Genomic DNA, 19,429 nt, shown 5'->3' on the forward strand with positions numbered 1-19,429 from the left:
TCCGAAGGCTCTGTCAATTTCACTTCCCCTTTCTAAAAGTGAAGATTAAATTAACAAACCCTCTGAAGAGTGATCTCTGCCGGCTCTGTCTTTTTAAACTACGTATCCTGGCTAAAATTGCACCCTCCTACACTTGAGCATCCCCATGTAAAATGTCTCGTGTAGAGAAACTCTACAGTCACATGGCAGCTGCAGGGAGTGTCACTTGTAAAGCCTGCAGGAGCTGATTGAACAGGTTAGTGGTGACAGAGAGTAGGCAGCCCCCCCCCAGCCTTCCTCCTGAGCTGAAAGTCTCTAGTAGGGAGTTATTTGCTTAACTTTGGATCTACAGGTGCTCAGGATGCTCCCACCACAGCTCCAAATTTATGCAAATAACTCCCCATTGAGTAAGAACACCTCCCACTATAGCTACAGACATCCCAGCAATTCCCTTTGATGACTGCTGGTACCTCAGGCATTGGCAAGAGTAACTGGGGGAGGAGAAGGAGGAGGGCCTGATGCACTGGTGTCACTGCTATTTTAAACCAGAAGTGACAAGGGACACTGGCATTTCAAAAAGATTCTATGGTAAAACCCATAGAGTTTTCGAGAAATGCCAGAACATCCCCAGCAATGCTCTGATGTCACTTCCAGGTACATGGGGAGTGACATCAGCTTGTTCCTGGTGATGTTGTGATATCGACAGCAAAGGCTCCCAGACCTGTTTGGCTAGGGATCCTGACAGTGTTCCGCCCTCTTCCGGGCATGGAGCAGGGATCACTGGGTGTGTATGTGGGGGTAGCTGTGAATTTCCTTCATTGTGCAGGGGGTTGGACTAGATGACCCTGGAGATCCCTTCCAACCCTATGATTCTATGATGCTAAGTATCCCACTGGTTGCTGGGAAGACCTGGCAAACTTACCTCTGAGGCTGTTTAGGCTCAAGAAAAAGGGTGGGGGGAGGCAGGAACCCCCTCCTCCCCCTCACCACCTCCGGAGCCCAATTAGCTCCAGCAGGCTTTAAAAGTGCTGTTCCCAGCAGCTGCTGTGTCACTGAGGTGAAAGTTCATTGGGTCGGGGCAACTCAAACACACTTTGTTAAGAAACATGTTGTGTAGTTTGGCTCTCAGGCATCTAGCATCAAGAATGCCACAGATTCAGGAGCTCCCGGACCATTTATCTGATATGCAATATCTGTTCAAATACTCCGAAGGAGTGTGAGAAGAGAAATTGTGCTGGGAGTTACTATAGCTCAGAGCTGTAGTAACTTCCTCTTGAGCGCCATTCCAGGCTGTCTTTTGGTCAGGTTCTGGAAGAACATGCAGCGTTTGCAAGTCCTGGATTTCCACAAAGTTTTGAAGAAATGACAAGAGCTGCTGTTGGCATTGGAGAACTCCAAGAGGCCAGCTTCCTGAACAGGCAAGACTCAGGCAGAGAACAGGTGCCAAATACGAGACCAGGTGCCACTTGGGATATTCACTGCGCAAGACATAATAGTCCTGAGTGTCAATTGCTCTGATGAGTAGGAAATTGATTCTGATGTGGTAGCTAGTCAAAGCTCTGACTATTTCCCCAGAGGAATTAAATATCTGCAATAGATTAGCTCCAAATTTGACCACAGGAGGAAGAGACATTTTTGGAGCCAAATGTTTTCCATAGAAGGAAAGAACATATGGAAAATCCATGTCTTATTATTCTGGCTGTCAAATGTGGGGAGGGCAGCTGTGCAGAACAAAGGTGAGCATTTGCATGGCAAATGTGTCCCAGATATGCCCCGTGTAACTCTGAAAACATAGTTGCTTCTCAGTATAGCCCATCAGATCGGAAAAATGCTTACCTTGAACCCACACAAACACATATGAAGCTATTGTCGAAGGCTTTCACAGCCGGAGAATGTTAGTTGTTGTAGATTTTCCGGGCTGTATGGCCGTGGTCTTTGCATTGTAGTTCCTGATGTTTTGTCAGCAGCTGTGACTGGCATCTTCAGAGGTGTAGCACCAAAAGACAGAGATCTCTCAGTGTCAATGTGTGGAGAAGATGTTAGCAGGTAATTTATATCTACTCAGGAAGATGTTAGCAGGTAATTTATATTTACTCAGGAAGGTGGGCTTGGGCTGAGTCATCCTGTCAGAGTTTCCCGGGGTGTGGAATTATTGAAATTCATAAGCATAAGCACAATTTCAACAGGAAAGAAGAGAGTTTAAGAATGAATAGGGCATGGTTTCCAGTCCAGCCTAACAAAATACTCTACATCTTACAATAGCCCTGCAGATAAGATTAGCATATCAACCACCAATCCATATGCAAAAGAACCTCCTCAGGATACAGTGAAGCTTCCCCCCATTAGCATTCCACACCCTGGGAAACTCTTACAGGATGACTCAGCCCAAACCCACCTTCCCGAGTAGATATAAATTACCTGCTAACACCTTCTCCACACATTGACGCTGAGAGATCTCTGTCTTTTGGTGCTACACCTCTGAAGATGCCAGTCACAGCTGCTGGAGAAACGTCAGGAACTACAATGCGAAGACCACGGCCATACAGCCTGGAAAATCTACAACTAACATATAAAGCTGTCTTATACTGAGTTAGTACTAAATTTAAAAAGAGTGGGAAGTGACTCGTACTCACCCTGAGGGGAATATTTACTCTTTTGGCTACATCTTGTTCTCAGACATGCTCTGTGTAGCATGGCACGGCTCTGTTGGCTTTCTAGATTTTTTTCTGGAATAACTGTCTACTCTCTTCAAATACCCGGCACTTAAATTCTTCTGCCCATTGAGTGTAGTGCTTTGTCTGACAAAGTGAGTATGTGCCGTAATGACATTGCTAGTCTTTTAAGTGATGCTTGCCTGTTTAATGTGTGTTCACTTTAACTCAGTGTTCCTAAATGAGAGTCCAAAACTCAGCACTTCAGATCTAGCTGGCAGTAGTTCTCCAAGAACCCAAACAAAGGTTGTTCCCATCCCCTGATGCCAGTTGTAACACGAAATGCTGGGGATTTAACCAGGATTTTTCTGTGTGCAACGTATGGCTTCTTGACCATGGAGTCGCAGCCATATCCTTAGCAGCAAAGCAATGTCCTTTCACAGCAACCACTGATGGCACCTCTTGGAATGTAATCTCTCAAGTCAGGCCCTGATCACAACCCGAGCGCCAGCCCGCTGTCATTTTCACCATCATTTGTGCACTTTAGGGTTGCCAGGTGTGGGCTGTAAAATTCCTGGAGATGTGGGAGCAGAGGCAGCAGGAGGTGGGTAGAGATGGGCACGAACAGAAAATAAAATGAACATGATGTTCATTGTTTGTTGCCATCCATGAACAGGGACTCACAAACACTTACGAGCATGTCCTGTTCATGAACATGTTCGTGGTTGGCTGTTCGTAGGGGCCAGCAGGCTCTCCTCCAGCCATCATCCAAGTCAAGATCCCTACCGCACCACTCCCAGAAACCTGACCTGAGCAGGCAGCAGAAAAGGTACCAATAATAAATAATAGTTTGGCCCCAGAGCCTGGCAGCAGCCGTGGAACCTGAAGGGGTAGATCCTTATCCCACCACACACAAAGAAAATTCAAGCTCCCATGCACTCTCTCTATCAAAATGCCAACAGCAGCTGTCTCTCTCCCTCTCCACTGTCAGCAAAGTCAGAGCTAGGAGCCCCCCTCCCCCCTGATCTTTGCTCCCTCAAATTTGGAGCGCCAAACTTGTAAAGAAGACCTGCCTATCAAGCTAAATTGGGCTTAGATTGAGTTTTCCAGGGCAACAGCAGGAGTTCAGACAGAGTTCAGACAATCCCTGCCTAAGTTGCCACGGGAATTGATTGCAGGTGCCAGACTGACTGGCTTGACGAACAGCAACGAATGAGGCTTGCAATGACCACCTGTTCGTTTAGAATGGGGCCTCACGAACAGCTTGTTCGTGAACAGCAGATTGGGCTGTTCGTGGCTTTTTTTGGTTCGTATTGCTGTTTGTGCCCATCTCTAGAGGTGGGTTTGGAGAGGGGAGGGAACTTAGCAGGGTATAATGTTATGGAGTCCACCACCCTCCAAAGCTGCCATTTCCTTCTTCACCAGGAAGTTTGTAACCCCAGTGCACTTCAGTTTCCCCATCTGCTTCTCCCTCCTGGCTTCCATTGGTTCTTTCTCTTGCCCTTTCTTTCAAATGTAAACCCTTCAGCAGCAATTCACCTTGAAACTGCACCAAGTTTCACATCCCTCTGAGCATTCAATACATGGAGAGCAACCAGTGTTAAGCATTAAGGAGGAGAATGAATTAGACACTGACGTTCCTTACCTTCTATCTGCTCATTGTTGAATTCAAGCTGAAAGAGAATTTTTTAAAAAGGTGTATTATTTCTCAGGATCACACTAAGCAATGCTTGTGATACAAGACCCTCAAAACCAAGAATGATTTATTTATTTCATTGTATATAAAAATGCATTTCTCAGAAAAAAATTCTTACCTCAGTATCATAGATCCAGAGGAGTTAGCCATGTTAGTCTGTAGTAGCAAAATCGAAAAGAGTCCAGTAGCACCTTTAAGACTAACTAACTTTACTGTAGCATAAGCTTTCGAGAATCACAGTTCTCTTTTCGAGAATCACAGTTTGCATCTGACAAAGAGAACTGTGATTCTCGAAAGCTTATGCTACAGTAAAGTTGGCTAGTCTTAAAGGTGCTACTGGACTCTTTTCGATTTTACACCGATACGAAATGAATGAAATCCTGCCCTCAAGTCATAACAGACTCATGGCGATCCCTGCTGGTTTTTTAAAGGCAAGAGACTAACAGAGGTGGTTTGTCATTGCCTGCCTCTGCAACTCTAGTCTTCGTTGGAGGTCTCTCATCCAGTTACTAACCGAGGCTGACCCTGCTTAGCGTCTGAGATCTGACAAGATCAGGCTCTCCTGGGTAAATCACAATAAATTTGCTCACTACCTGTCTAAAAATGAATCAGATTACAGTCAGCACAAAACAAAACCCCTCTGTATTCTTCATCTGGGGGGACGGAATTTGCAAACAAACAGCTTAACTTCCAGAACTGAAGCAGTGATGAAGTCTTTTAGGATTCCTCAGGGAAGAGCAAGACCCGTGGCATGCGAGACCAAACCCGATGAGCTGATTGAACTCCAAACAAGAATTGATCGGTGGACCTTAGTTGACATGTGGGTCGATACAGGGAGAGGAGGTCATTAAACAACCAGCCATGCAATCCTAAGAAGAGTTAGACCCTCCTAAGCCCATTGACTGTGATAGACTCAGATCCATGCTACAAGTGACGAATTACACTTGCCAGGCAAGTGTAATTCGTCACTTGTAGCTTGGCTCTCAGTCAGGGGCAGAGTGGGAGGTAAAAACAGCCCTGAAAAGGACCCCAGCTCAGCTTGTCCCCTTGAAGGAGAGGGGAGGGAAAGAAGAGACCCAACTCTGCCCCCCAAATAGGGGGGAGCAGGAAGGATAAGACTCACCGTGGCTTCCCCCCAGGTTGTGTCTACTTACACTGTGCAGGGTGGGGCTACCGGCACACAGCTGTGGCAGCTTGTATCCGCCGGCCTGGTGCGAGCCACATGCTTCTGTGAGACACGAGCTGCTCTCTTACAGCAGTAAAAGCTCCTACCCACTTGACACAGGGATGCCCTACTGGGGCAGGGTGCCCCCCCAAAAAAAACCATTGACCCTCCCCCCTTGGAGTTTCTCCATTGGCCTTAATGGGCAGCACAATCCACCCCTTGACTTAGTAGGGTGTTTATGATCGCACTGAGTGAGTGCCCGTTTTAACCCCATTAATTTTGACATCCTTCGCTCACAACTCATTTTCACTAGACCGAGGCCTCCCCCCCTCCCCAGAAATTCTCTTAAACAGACGTATATTGAATCGAGCAAGGACAGAACAGCTAACACCGTCGGATTTTTCCACTGACGCCCTCCAGATGAGCACAGACACACGCGGTCCTTTGGAATTCCCTGCTTCCGCAGAATCACTAGTGTCTGAATCAGGCAAAGTTCTACCCAAAAGCAGCTCTAAAAACAGTGGGAGGCAAGAGATCCACAATGCCCCCCTCCCCTTGCAACGGGCCGCCTGCTTCTCTCTGCCCTGGAAGGTTAATTGCTGGTGGGAAGAAGCAGAAAGGGCACCAGGGGAGGTGGCTACTTTGGGTTCGCACTTTCATCAATATGCCATGGGGCTCAGAGAGAGACTCCACAAACGACTCTCTTGCCCGTCCATTGGACTGCCCTCTCTATCTGGGCTCAATGAGGTTCTAAGGAAAAACAGGAGAGGGGTGGGTTGGGCTTGGACAGAGAATGAAGAAGGAAAAGGTGGCTGGTCTAAATTCTGTCTGACGACATCCACATGTTCTCTTTTTATAAAGCAGAAACAAATCTTTGAGATGTCTTGAATAGTTAATGATCAACTGCTCAGAAACATCCAAAGTGCCTAAAATGATACAAACAGGGCTTTTTTTCAGCTGAAACGCAGTGGAACGGAGTTCCGGCACCTCTTGAAAATGGTCACATGACCAGTGGCCCCGCCCCCTGATCTCCAGACAGAGGGGAGTTTAGATTGCCCTCCGCATCACTGAGCGGAGGGCAATCTCAACTCCCCTCTGTCTGGAGATCAGGGGGCGGGGCCACCAGCCATGTGACCATTTTTGCCAAGGGTGATTTAAACTTTAAAAAACTCCCTCCTTGTTCCAGCTGGCCCAAAGTGACGTCATTGTGCGGTCCTGAGTTCCACCACTGAGTTCCACCACCTCTTTTCCCAGAAAAAAACCCCTGGATACAAACATGGACTGCCTTGTGGTAACCAGTAGGTGGAAGGCAAAGCCATCAATAGCTGTCCAATGGGCTTCTGCCGGTCCCAGCAATTGTGGACTGAAAGCAATTTCATCCAGTTGGTGTAACAAACAGTGTCAGGTACCACGTAGCATTGTTAAAAGAAATTCTCTTTTAATTCCCTGTTGCCCAGTTTCTCCCTGAAACCTTTTTAGGAATGTGGAGTGCATTTTGAATCTATCACATTTTGATCAAAAGAGGAATTTGGAGGGGCAGGAAGAGAGGGTCTGCAAAGTTTCAAAATTTCGTTCTGTGGATGCTCAAAAGCAGGTGATATCTTCCCATACTTTCCTACCCTCCTGCTAGAGCTAACACACAAACACACCCCAAAAAAACCCTGCAAAGGCTGAAGTTACCAAGGTAACTGCAGAGTGTAACAGAAAACTACAAGGAGAAATCAAAGAGAAATTTAAAGAGGAAAAGAGAGACGAGAGTACGAGAATTCAGTGGCTGTATCTTTAAACTGTGAATTTCAGAAAAAGAGATTTCAATCCCGGTAACAACGCTAGTTTCATGTGTCACAAACACATACACAGTGGTGCACATAGCTATATCTCACAGCCTTACAAATGGTATCATGTTCCTTTCACTCAAACCAATGTACGGCACAAGGCCAACAGAACAGCTGTCCTAGAAGCCCCTTTTTGCCGAGCATAATTTTTTGGAGCTCTAATGAGGACCAGCTTCTTAAGCGTGCGGTTATGTGTCCTTGTTCTTTTGAGTTCTAAACCGAGTTGACAGAAAGGCTTTTGTCCGCAAGACGATAGCCCCCCTCCTTTGATTGAGAACATTCCCCCATCCTGTTCCACGGCCTGGGGGAATCAATCTGCAGCATCAGCGAAGGAGAGCGACAGCCATTTGGGAAGAACGAGATGGGTTCCTGGCAAGCGCCGCCACCAGAAATGTAAAACATTTTTACCGACTGGCTGTTCCACTGCTAATGGCCTTCGGAAACATGAGCTCGGATCCTCGAGCTTCAGCCTCAAAAATCTGGCTGTCTCATCTCCTTTTCCCCAGGGTTGCCAACCAATAAGAAAAAGAATAATAAAACCAAGCTGGCCCAGACTTCTTGCTTTGGGGCAATTGCCCAAACAGCAAGGGACAGACTGAATTCCCCCTTTCCCTCCCTCCGAGCTGTTTTGCTTTTAAGGAACAGAAATAGCTGACTGGGCTTCACCCCCGGGAATATGAAAAAATCTCTGCACTCCAGCCCCAAATCTAGCAAAAATTGCATGGCTGCACCCAGTACTCCTTCAACCTGCTAGTCTCCATCTCCTGGCTCCATCCCCAGTCGTGTTCTAAGCTGTGTCCTTTGAGTTGACCCAAACAGGTGTGTCGGTAGGCCATCTGATAGCATCCTGATTGTATTGGACTAAGATCTGGAGGAGCCAGGTTCGAATCCTGACCCTGCTTGGCAGATGACCTTTAGTCCACAGCACTTTCTCAACATAATGTGTCTCACAAAGGATAAAGTGGAAAAGGAGAGAACAATGTGAAAAACCACTTGCGCCTGATCTCATCAGATCGCAGAAGCTAAGACCTTCAACAAAGACCAGGGTTGCAGGGGCAGGCGATGGCAAACCACCTCTGTTAGTCTCTTGCTATGAAAACCCCACTGAGATCGCTGTAAGTCAGCTATGACTTGAGGGCACTCTCCACCACCACTATCTCTGTTGGAGAGAAGTTAATGCAGCTGCAAAAAACGTTTTCTTCCAACTTAGTTCAGCCCAGAAGATGGCCCCCTACTTTGGCTCGGCCCGTTTGGCGAACTGGATCCATGCCAAGCTAACATCAAGGCTGGACTATGGCGATTCACTTTACTAGGGGCTGTCTTTGAAGTCAATGCAGAAACTTTTAAAAAAAATTCATATCCTGCCTTTCTGCCTTCATATGGACCACCAAGACAGCTAACAAATTAAAACATACATCATAAAATCACAGCTTAAAAACTATTTAATTAAGCATGTCACACCCATTCTGTAGAGATAGATCAAGATGGGAGCCATGGTAGTTTGTCTGTAGCAATGGAAAAGAGCAAAAGTCCAGTAGTGTCTATAAGACTAACAAAATTTGTGGCAGGGTGTGAGCTTTTGTGAGTCATAGCTAACTTCTTCAGATATACCCATTCTGCAGTCACTCCATTGGATACCCATCAGTCAGCGGTGTTGCGTGGGTTAGCTGCGCCCAGGGCAGGAGGTGGTGCCCTTGCCTCTGTGCACGCGCACTCTGGGCCCTGCATCATGATGTCACTTCCGTGATGTAATTGCGCAGGGGCACACCCCTGCCCCCCCGAGCACTCTCACAGTTTGGGTAGCTTGCTTTACCACCCCTTACCTCTTCGCCACAGCCGCCCGCGCCACCACTGGGCGGTGAGCTGGCGGCGGTAGCGCGGGTGGCTGCAGAGAAGGGGCAGGGAGGCAGGCCACAGGGGTGCCCCCCCCAGAGCACTCCTGCGGTTCAAGCTGCTCGCCTCACTGCCCCTTACCTCTTTGCCGCAGCTGCCCACATCGCCGCTGGGCACTGAGCTGATGGCAGCAGTGCAGATGGCTGCAGCGAAGAGGTAATAATAACATTAATAATAACATTCGATTTATATACCGCCCTTCAGGACAACTTAATGCCCACTCAGAGCAGTTTACAAAGTATGTTATTATTATCCCCACAACAAAACACCCTGTGAGGTGGGTGGGGCTGAGAGAGCTCCAGAGAGCCATGACTAGCTCATGGTCACCCAGCTGGCTTCAAGCGGAGGAGTGGGGAATCAAACCCGGCTCTCCAGATTAGAGTCCCGCGCTCTTAACCCATACACCAAACTGGCTGGATTAAGTAAGGGGCGGGGGATGCAAGTGGCCCAAACCGCAGGAGCGGGGAGGGTCAAGAGTCCGACTGGGGAGGCGGGCTGCCACTGGCATGCCACTGGGGCACCTGGCTTGCTGGGTGCCGAGCTGGTGGCAGCAGTGGTGTGGGAGGCAGCAGTGAAGAGGTGGGGAGGCGAGTGAGGTGCTCCTGGGGGACGTGGACGTGGATGTGGTGACCCCTCAAAATATTGAGCCAGGGGCGGCCCCCCCACCCCCCACACTACACCACTGCCATCAGTTACGTCAAGGTACTAAATCAAAAGCAAATCCACCTTTCCCGCTATTCCCAACCATGGTAGCTTCTTTTGTCTGAGCAGGACTTTATAAGGGTTGCTACCCTATACATGGACAAGAGGAACAACTGCCCATACATGCACATTTTTGAGGGGTGGAATGGTCTGCCTGAGGAGCTCAGGAAAACTACTGTCTTGGCTTTCCACAAACTCCACAAAAATGAATTGTTCAGGAGGGCATTTCTATAAAAGTGATAGGGCTATATTACAATGGATTGTTCAAGAAGGTGTTTTTCACAAAGAATGAGACTGTAGACTAGACTGTTGTGTATTGCATGTATTATCTGTTTGTTGTCCTGCATTATCCTGCTCCATCTGCATCATTTTCTACTTACATAATATCTTTTTTTGCGTTATTTAACATATCATATCTAATGAAAATGAAATCCAGCCCTCAAGTCATAGTTGACTTATGGTGACCCCTAGTGCATTTTTCATGGCGAGAGACTAACAGGGGTGGTTTGCCATTGCCTGCCTTTGCAACCCGGGTCTTTATTGGTGGTTTCCCATCCAATTACTAACCAAAGCCGACCCTGCTTAGCTTCTGAAGTCTGATGAGATCTGGCTCTCTTGAGCTATCCAAGTCACGGCATCATATCTAATATTTTATGCTTTATTTCAGATTGCAAATATCACATACTATATTTTAATATATAAATAAATTAAATAAATAAATATTATGGATTGCAATCTCTAGTACCATAGATTACGATCTCTATACTATAGATATACTACAGGCTGCCGATTCCAATGTCACATACTATAGATTGCATTGACTCAAACAGTGTAACCTGCATTTGAGAGAGAAAGGCTGACTATACATTAAATAAATAAATAAATAAATAAATAAATAAATAAATAAATAAATAATATTCTTTATGGTCATTTTTTCAAACGGCCACTTTACCATGGGTCCTTGGATGGGCTGCAAATATCTGGATGTAGATTTCCTGGCAGAAAAACCAACCAGAGATAGGGGGGAATGGATGAACTCCAAAACCTCTTTTAATTGTACTGCCCGTGGTTGATAACCCCAGCTGCTTAATAAGGGTTTTAAGAGATGTTCAGATCCAAGGGAGGAATGGGCTTTTTCAGGGAGCTTGGGTCCCCCAAATTATCACTGGAGGATCCTCTAATTGAATATGCAATTTGAGAAAACAGAGAAAGCGGAAGCATAAATTTACATAGAGGGAATAACGCCGTATAAATCAGCCAGGCGAAGCGAGGGATGGAATTAAATATTGAAATGGAAGCATGCCTATAAATAATCACACCACCTGGACTTCTTTCCTTTTCCCAGGGAATCCTCCATGCCTTAAATGAACTGAAATTCTCTGCCAAATAAATGCTAAATTCTGCACTGTGAAAGGTTCAGTCCTGCAGCTTGTCTGGGTAATGTAATGATAGCACATTTGCACGCTTCCCCTTGCCTTTTGAACACACCAACTTGGGTAGCCCTAAGGAGGCTAAAGGAGCTGTTCAGGAACTCCAACTGCTGGAAATTTCATTGAGCTACTCTGATTTCTGAAGATGAGCCATCACCTGCAAGCACGTATTTGTAATCATGAGTGACAGAGAACTGGTTTGGAGCTGAGGTTCTCTGGAAGCTGGATTCTACCCCCCAGCCAATACAACCTCCTGCCAATTTTCAGCACTCCTTAGCTTTGTATTAATCATCATCATATTTATTTATAAATCCTTATAACCTATTAGATCTCATTAGTGCTCCATAGATCTGGGAAATGCATAGCAATATCCCTTTATTAGCAATGAGAAAGCAAACGTTTTTAAAACCTCATCTGTGGCTGACAAAACACTGCTTTTTCTCAATGGTTGTCTAATGCATGTGAAATGTTGCCTTCCTTCTTGATACAGGCATGTAAGGTTGTCCATAAAAGTCCTCCCTCCTCTTTGCAAATAGTGTCCAGCAGCCCCCTATACTTCCACCAAACCCTTTTAGTGTTCATTTGCAGCCAAAAGGCTAGAAATTTGCTTCACTGAACTCCAAAAAGTGAAACGTACAGGCTGCTTGCAGCTGCTCCCAGGCAGCAGTATCGGCAATGGTGTGGCATAATTACACCCAGCTTTGTCCATCTTTCCTAGGTTGAATTTTTGCAACCCATCTGTTTTGACTCAGAAATAGAGATGGGCACGAACCAGAAAAAAAACGACCCATGTGGTTCGTGGTTCGTCACATTTCACGAACCACAAATCAGGAACTTTCACGAACCTGCCCTGATTCGTGAACCAGTTTGTTTGGTTCATGTTTCTTTCAGTTTTCCCTTATGCAAATTGAACCCAGGGAGTTTTATTTTTGCAGCATTTTCTGTTTCCTCACACCAAGTTTTTCCTGTTGAACATCTAAACATTTCATGATATTTTTGCATCACTAGCATATAAATGATGTATAAGTGATATCAAAATGGAATAAAGTGGCAAAGATGACATAAAAGCAACGGATGCAAAATACTAGCAATTCAGCTAAAGGCTTTATGTAGAAGTTGAATAACATGGGAGATAAGATCACACCCTGCAGAATCCCCCAAGATAGTTCCCATTCTGAAGACAGCTGATCTCCGACGGCAACCCTTTGAGTCCGTTCTATGAGAAATGATTTAAACCAGTCCAGGGCACATCATTTGATGCCCATGTAAACAAACCCCAAGTTTTATGGAGGTGTATTCTTTCTTGTAGGTCTGCAACCTTAGTTACTGACCCAGCTTCCGGGCCAAATAGGGAAAACTGGAGCAAGTGAAGGTTTTCCTGGCATGGAGCTGAGACAATGAGGAAAAACTTCATCCATTCAGCTGTTCAAGGGAAGAAGAGCGGAGCCGGAGGAAGAAAACACACAGTGCCCTGACCTCCAGGGACATCCACAAATAAAGCGGTTCTATTTTGGACTGTGACAAAGGCAGAGGAAAATCAACCAAAGCTAGGTAAACAGAAGAGGAGACGGACAGTTGTTCAGCTATTAAAAGAAGCCGACCCCCTATGTATCTCCAGGCAAAGAACAGACTGTCTCTCTGGAGTTACACTTGGTGCAATACATAAATTCAAAGAAAAATGAGCAAGTGAGAAGCCCTCACAGTGCCAAAGTTGTGTTCGCTGTATCTGCAAATATTTGACTGGGAGAGGAGCATTATTAACAGGGTACGTGTTCCAAACCTTACATCACCCACACAGTATACACAAGGCAGATGGCAGATTGGCTTTGCCCCCCCCCAAAAGGCAGTAATGAAAAGTAGCAGAGCTTCCCACCCTCACATTTTATGGTAAGGTGGCTTGGGAGAGGAAATAGAGATCACACCAAGTGCCCGAGAAAGACCCTTGCTGTTGCTACTAGGCATGTGCAGTTTGGGTATCCGATTTGGAAAAAAATGCCTGAATCAGACCCAATCCGTAAAGATTAGGGATTTCCAAATCGGGGCCAGCATGCTGTCCCCGATTTGGAAATCCCAAATCAAATCTTTCCGAAACATTCGCCGTGGCCATTTGAGGGGCAGGAAGGGCTGGAGGAGGAGGGTCCAGCCTCCCCACCACCCTACAGGCTCAGGAGGCAGTGCAGCAGCAGAGGAGCCGGCTGGCTTCAGGCCGTCGCAGCCTTGTGCTGCCGTGTATGCTGCCGCCGTGGCCACAGCAACCCGCCGCCCAGCTGATCTCTCTCCCCCTCTCCCTCCGGCCAGGTAAGTGGGTGGGGGTGGAGGGGTTGCCCCGGGGGGGGAGGGGGGAGTTGCTCCTCCTCGCTTCAGTATGCTCCGAATATTTACGGAGCATACCAAAGCAAGTAAAATATCATCATTCAGACATGGCTTGCCACTTCGGAATTATGGTATTTCTGAATTTTTCCCCGCTTCAGGTAAACCCAAAGCGGGAAACCCGAATCTTTTCGGGATGCACACCCCTAGTTGCTACTGTTCTTCTGATGTGTTGTACTGAAGATCACACCTTCCCTCACTTGCTTGTTCTAGAAGGTGGGTGCACAGAACATGTCATGCCATGGACCGAATCAAGATGATTTTTAACATACGTTTGGTGTGCTTTGCCACGACTGTTCAAAACCTGTGAATGTTGTTTATCTCAAGTTGTGAATCTTATAAAACCAGGAAACATGCTTGTGAATGTTAGCCTAAATTTAGTGGCTGACAGCACATACCCATAGATGTGTCTGCAAAGTGGGGAAATAATGGAGTGTGTATCTGTGTGTGTGTGTGTGTGAGAACAACCATCAAACATTAACATACAAATATTAATTCATATTAATAATACATAAAATATATGCATCCGGATATACATAGCTGGCCACTTATTTTATGTATTTATTATTATTTATTACTTTCCTGCCCCACCTTTATTTCATATTGGAACTCAAGCAGGAGTACATAGTAGCTAGTGAGAAGTTTCCCATAAAGGTTCTGTATCAGCCCCTTCCCCAACTCTGAGTCCTCCCAAATGCATCCAGATGAAAGGATCAGCTAGTCGGCCACGGAAAGGCCTCCACTTGAGATCCTGGATGGCAGCTGCCAGTCAGAGCAGACAATACTGATCTCGACAGACCACTAGAAGAAGGTAGCTTCATATGTGTGAATTTGATTCTGTTTCCCCAGTGGAGTTATTGATTAAGGTATATTTTTATTGTTTAATTTATTTGTGTATTTATAGTCCACCTTTCTCACTGAGAGTCTCTGTACGCGAGACCTGTTACACGAGGACACTCAAGCGTAGGGAGACGCGATGTCAGCCTACACAGAGCCGGCAGAGATCGCCCCTCAGAGGGTTTGTTGACTTCATCTTCAGCTCCCCTAAGGGAAGGCGAAACTGACAAAGCCTTCAAGGAGGCGAAGAGGAAATTAACAAACCCTCTCAGGAGCCATCTCTGCAGGTTCTGTGTAGAGAGGTGAAACTGACAGAGCCTTTGGCTGTCTTTTGAACTAATATAATAATAATAAATAATAATAACGGCACTTATATACCATTCTTCTAGACAGATTAGTGCCTCACTCAGAGCGGTTAACAAGTTAGTGTTATTATTATCCCCACAATACAGTTGGAGAGCTAGGGCTGAGAGGAATGGCTGACCCAAGGCTACCTACTAAGCTCATGGCAGTGGTGGGAGTCGAACCAGCAGAGTGCTGACTCACAGCCCAACCACTTAACCACTATGCAACAGCAGCTTCCCAGCTAACATTGCATCTCCCTGCACTTGTGTGTCCTCATGTAAGATGTCTCGTATATAGAGACTCTGAGGCTCAAGGCGAATATGCACTTTATCTAGTCAACAAAGAATTTACATGCTGTAGCTGAGGCTATTTTAAAGGGATAACTCCTTGTGTCCTTAAATGGAGAAAAGGAAAGCTTGAAACATCTGAAATAACTAATTCTCAGCTGGAGAAGGTTCACTTATTTCCTGCTGGGGTCATAAATAATCCTGCCAGGGCATGGCTGGTGCCAGAGTTTCTGGTGCCTGAGTTCTGGGGCAGCTTCAGGGGTGTTGTGGCCCCTACATGCACATGCAAAGCACACACATGTGCACCCGGACTACGTGATGACATCACTGCGTGTGATGTCATCTCGTAGTATGCCGCTGTGAGCCGGCCCCATTGGCGAGGCAGGCAGCTGGGATGGCGCGAGGGCAGCCTCTTAGCCCTCCCACTCAGTTGCCTCGTGCCACCCCGTGCCGCCCCAGCTGCCACCAGCTACCACCCCAGCCGCCTGCATTTGTGTGCAGGCGGCGGCAGCATGGGGCAACTGAGCGGGAGGGCTGGGAGGCTGCCCGCTCAGACTGCCCCATGCTGCCGCTGCGAGCACGCACTCCTGACCAGGTGCAGCAGCTGCGGGCCAGGCACAGCAGGCGGCTGGGGTGGCACGCGGGTGGCTTCCTAACCCTCCTGCTCAGATACCAGCGCTGCCGCCGCCGGCTCCACAGCACACACCCCCACCCCTGGCACCCCATCCAGCACCTCAGCGCTCAAGGTGACTGCCGGACTCGCCTGCATGGACGCACCAGCCCTGTGCCAGGGAAACTGCATGAGAGAACAAGACCCCTCAGTATGGTAGGTTGGAGGTGGTCCTTAGATGGAAGAGGTTAGTTAGGGTTGCCCATTCTGGGTTGGAAAAGTCCTGGAGATTTGGGGGGTGGAGCCTGGAGAGGGTGGGGTTTGGGGAGGGGCTGGGTCTCGGCTGGGTATAATGCCATAGAGTCCATCTTTCAAAACAGCTGCTTTCTCCAGAGGAACTGATGTCTGAAACTTAGGAATAATTCCGAGAGACCGCCAAGTCCCACTTGGAGGTTGAAACAAAAATGTCTGCCAGGAACAGCGTACTAAACAAGCGCTTTCAAAACCTTACTCTTTGTTAAGTAATATCAATAAACCTCACTTTATCAAAAATAAATTCACTGAACGTTGAATAAGAACATTCATTTTTGATAAAGTGAGGTTTATTGGTATTACTTAACACAGAGTACGTTTTTGAAAGCGCTTGTTTAGTCAGCTGTTCCTGGCAAGCGTTTTCACTTCAGCCTTTTCCTTGAATCTCTTTTTTCCCCTCCTGCATTATAGTCTAATCACCAACCCTATAACTTGGGTTGGCAACCCAAGTTATAGGGTTGGTGATTAGACTATAATGCAGGATGTTGCATAGAAGGTAACATAGACAAGGCTAATGGTCTCCAACCTTTCTGGAGCTGGAATCCACTGAATTATAGTCACATGGCAGGAAAGTATATGACATCAGATTCAGGAAAGAAAGAGGGCGAGCCAAGGTTGTGTCAAGGCCAGGCAGCAAATATGCATTCATCATGCGGCTGGTATTTTCCTTCACACCTTTTTTAATGCTCAGTGGCAGAGTCCACATGCTTTGCATGAAGTTTTAATCTTTGGCATTTCTGGTTAAAGGAAAAGTGGCAGCAGATACTGAGGAAGACCCTTCTCTGCCTTGATGGGCCAAAGGACTGGCTCAGTATAAGGTAGCTCTATATGTTCATGAAAGATACAGGTACGGAAACAGAGTCAGGTATCTGAAGAAGTGACCTGTGGCTCATGAACGCTAATACCCTACTACAAATTTTGTTAGTCTTATAGGTACTACTGGACTCTTGCTCTTTTCTACAGAAACAGATGTGGATACACCCGGATCTGGATAGCTCAGGTCAGCCCGATCCCGTCAGCTCTCAGAAGCAAAGCAGGGTCAGCCTTGGTTAGTAATTGGATGGGAGACCTCCAAAGAAGACCAGCGTTGTAGAGGCAGGCAATGGCAAACCACCTCTGATAGTCTCTTGCCATGAAAAACCCCAGCTGGGATCGCCATCAGTCAGCTATGACTTAATGGCAGTCTCCACCACCATAGATATAGTCATACATATATTTATAGATATAGATATGAAGCTAAGCAGGTTCCGCCATGGTCAGAAATTGGATGGGAGACCATCAAGTAAGACCAGGGTTGTTCTGCTGAGTAAGGCAATGGCAAACCAACTTTGCTTCTTGCTTGCATTGAAAGCTCCTTGTTGGGGTCACCAAAACTCAGTTGTGAGTTGACGGCATACTCCTACATCAAAGTTGGTCAAGGAGGAAAGTGACAGGCCCACCTCAAAGGGGCAGGAATGCCTCTCTGTGGTGGTTCCTGGTCTGAGGTGGGTGCCCGTTATCAAAAACGATTTCCCCGTGCAGAACAATCGCCGTGGTTCATATGCAATTGCGTGCAGATTTCATGGATGAACGCATCACTCAAAACTCCTACGGTTTATTCCCAAATATTCTATTAACCAATTGGCTACCCTTTCCAGCCATCATATCTATTCCAATATCCTTAATGCGAGCATGGAGAGGGAAATTTTGTTCAGAAGCAATTCACACACATGGAAAGAAAAGCTGACGAAGAAAATCTGTGGCCATTGTTCCAAATTCACAACCGAGTTTGCTTAGACACATCAAGTGGCTATCCTAGTTCTGGTTCAAGGGTGTAAAGCCAACCCCAAAGGGCTGGGCATTTTGCTGGGGCACGGAATCCAGAAAAAGGATCCACTGCCGTACAACTTCGCCATTCCCAGTGGGCATGTTCTCTCTACTGGCGCATGCAGACTTCAAAATACACCCAACACAGAACTTCCGCTTTCCATTGACGTGATCAATCTTTTAGGGTGGCCCAGAAAAATACACTTACTTTGATATTTGCTGGGTTAAATTCAACTTCCTTGGGGGGTTCTGGCTCGGGCGGTGGGGCTGGCTTGGGGGCCGCCTTGGGCTCTTCTTTCTTGGGTTCGGGCTTCTTGGGTTCGGGCTTCTTGGGGGGCATTTTGCTGCAGCGAAGGCGAGAGTGGGCACCCAGGGAGATCAAGCAGAGCGCAAGATGCTCCTCTCGATGAGGTCTTTATCCACCTCTCAGCCCTTGAATGTCACACGTTGTGTCATTTGGCCTCCCCCCCGCCCCCTGTCACACATAACACGTCGCACAATAGGGCCGTTGCTATAAAAGGACAAGACATTTGGCCCTGCTATTTTGGAGTGGCCACTTATGGCATTGTTCTGAATTAGTGTTGAAATAGAAAGAGGGGCCCGGGATATCAGGTATGGAACCTGGAGCTGGGTCAAAATATGACTGTCTCTGGAGAACACGTGGCTGTTGTAGGCTACCAAGGTATCAATTTCATCCCTCGAGAGATGGAGGGGGGGGAGTTTCCTTTGCAGTGCTTGGGGGGTCATGCATTGGAGTAAAAGGCAATGGAGCAGGAAAGCAAGATAATTTATTGCAATTCTGTCTGAAAGAATCGACTTGGGGAATGTATGAGTCGTGGATGTTACAAAAGAGGATCGGGTGGGCAAGTGGTACGAAGAGGGCGGTATGAGGTGGAGGATGCTCGAGCGGGAGCACAAGAAGGGTGCCAATACACAATAAAAGCTCAATTCCCTCTCAGCCATCAGCAGTATTGACAGTGACTGGTACCCCCCCTCCACAAACCCATGCCATGGCCTGCCAAATCCAAACCCAAACCTTGTGCCATTATTTGGCACAATAAATACCTTGAGCAGGCTGTTAGAATCACTGGAGTGCAGTGGACTGTTTAGCAGAACTTGAAAGTAAAAATCTTGAAAGTCAAAATTCCTCTTGTCAGATGCATGGAGGGTATGAAGAAACTGGTCAGATATATATATATATATATATATATATATATATATATATATATATATATATATATATATATATATATATATATATATATATATATATGACCAGTCAGATATATATACAACTGGTCATATATATATATGTGGCCAATTTCTTCATACCCTGCATGCATCTGATGAAGAGAGCTGTGGTTCTTGAAAGCTTATGCTACAGTAAAGTTGGTTCGTCTTAAAGGTGCTACGGGACTCTTTTCTATTTTGCTTCTGGATCAACATTCCCCTTGTATCTCTCTGGGTTACTTTGCCTTGACATGATCTTTAGGGGTGCTTGACCATTCCCT

At 46.6% G+C, this 19,429-nt stretch overlaps 1 protein-coding gene across 1 annotated transcript in view; it reads right to left on the minus strand.

Annotated features, from left to right (window-relative positions):
- MYL3 (myosin light chain 3) overlaps positions 1-18,358 on the minus strand; it is a 38,627-nt gene extending 20,269 nt beyond the window's left edge. Inside the window, exons 1-2 of the mRNA XM_054991382.1 lie at positions 18,127-18,358; positions 4,276-4,303 (exon numbers count right to left, since the gene is read on the minus strand). Coding sequence (XP_054847357.1) covers positions 4,276-4,303; positions 18,127-18,258 — 160 coding nt within the window. The 5' untranslated portion in view covers positions 18,259-18,358. The remainder of the gene's footprint in view (positions 1-4,275; positions 4,304-18,126) is intronic.
- Positions 18,359-19,429: the final 1,071 nt, after the last annotated feature.

The sequence above is a fragment of the Eublepharis macularius genome, chromosome 11 (genome assembly GCF_028583425.1).
Source record: "Eublepharis macularius isolate TG4126 chromosome 11, MPM_Emac_v1.0, whole genome shotgun sequence".
NCBI lineage: Eukaryota > Metazoa > Chordata > Lepidosauria > Squamata > Eublepharidae > Eublepharis > Eublepharis macularius.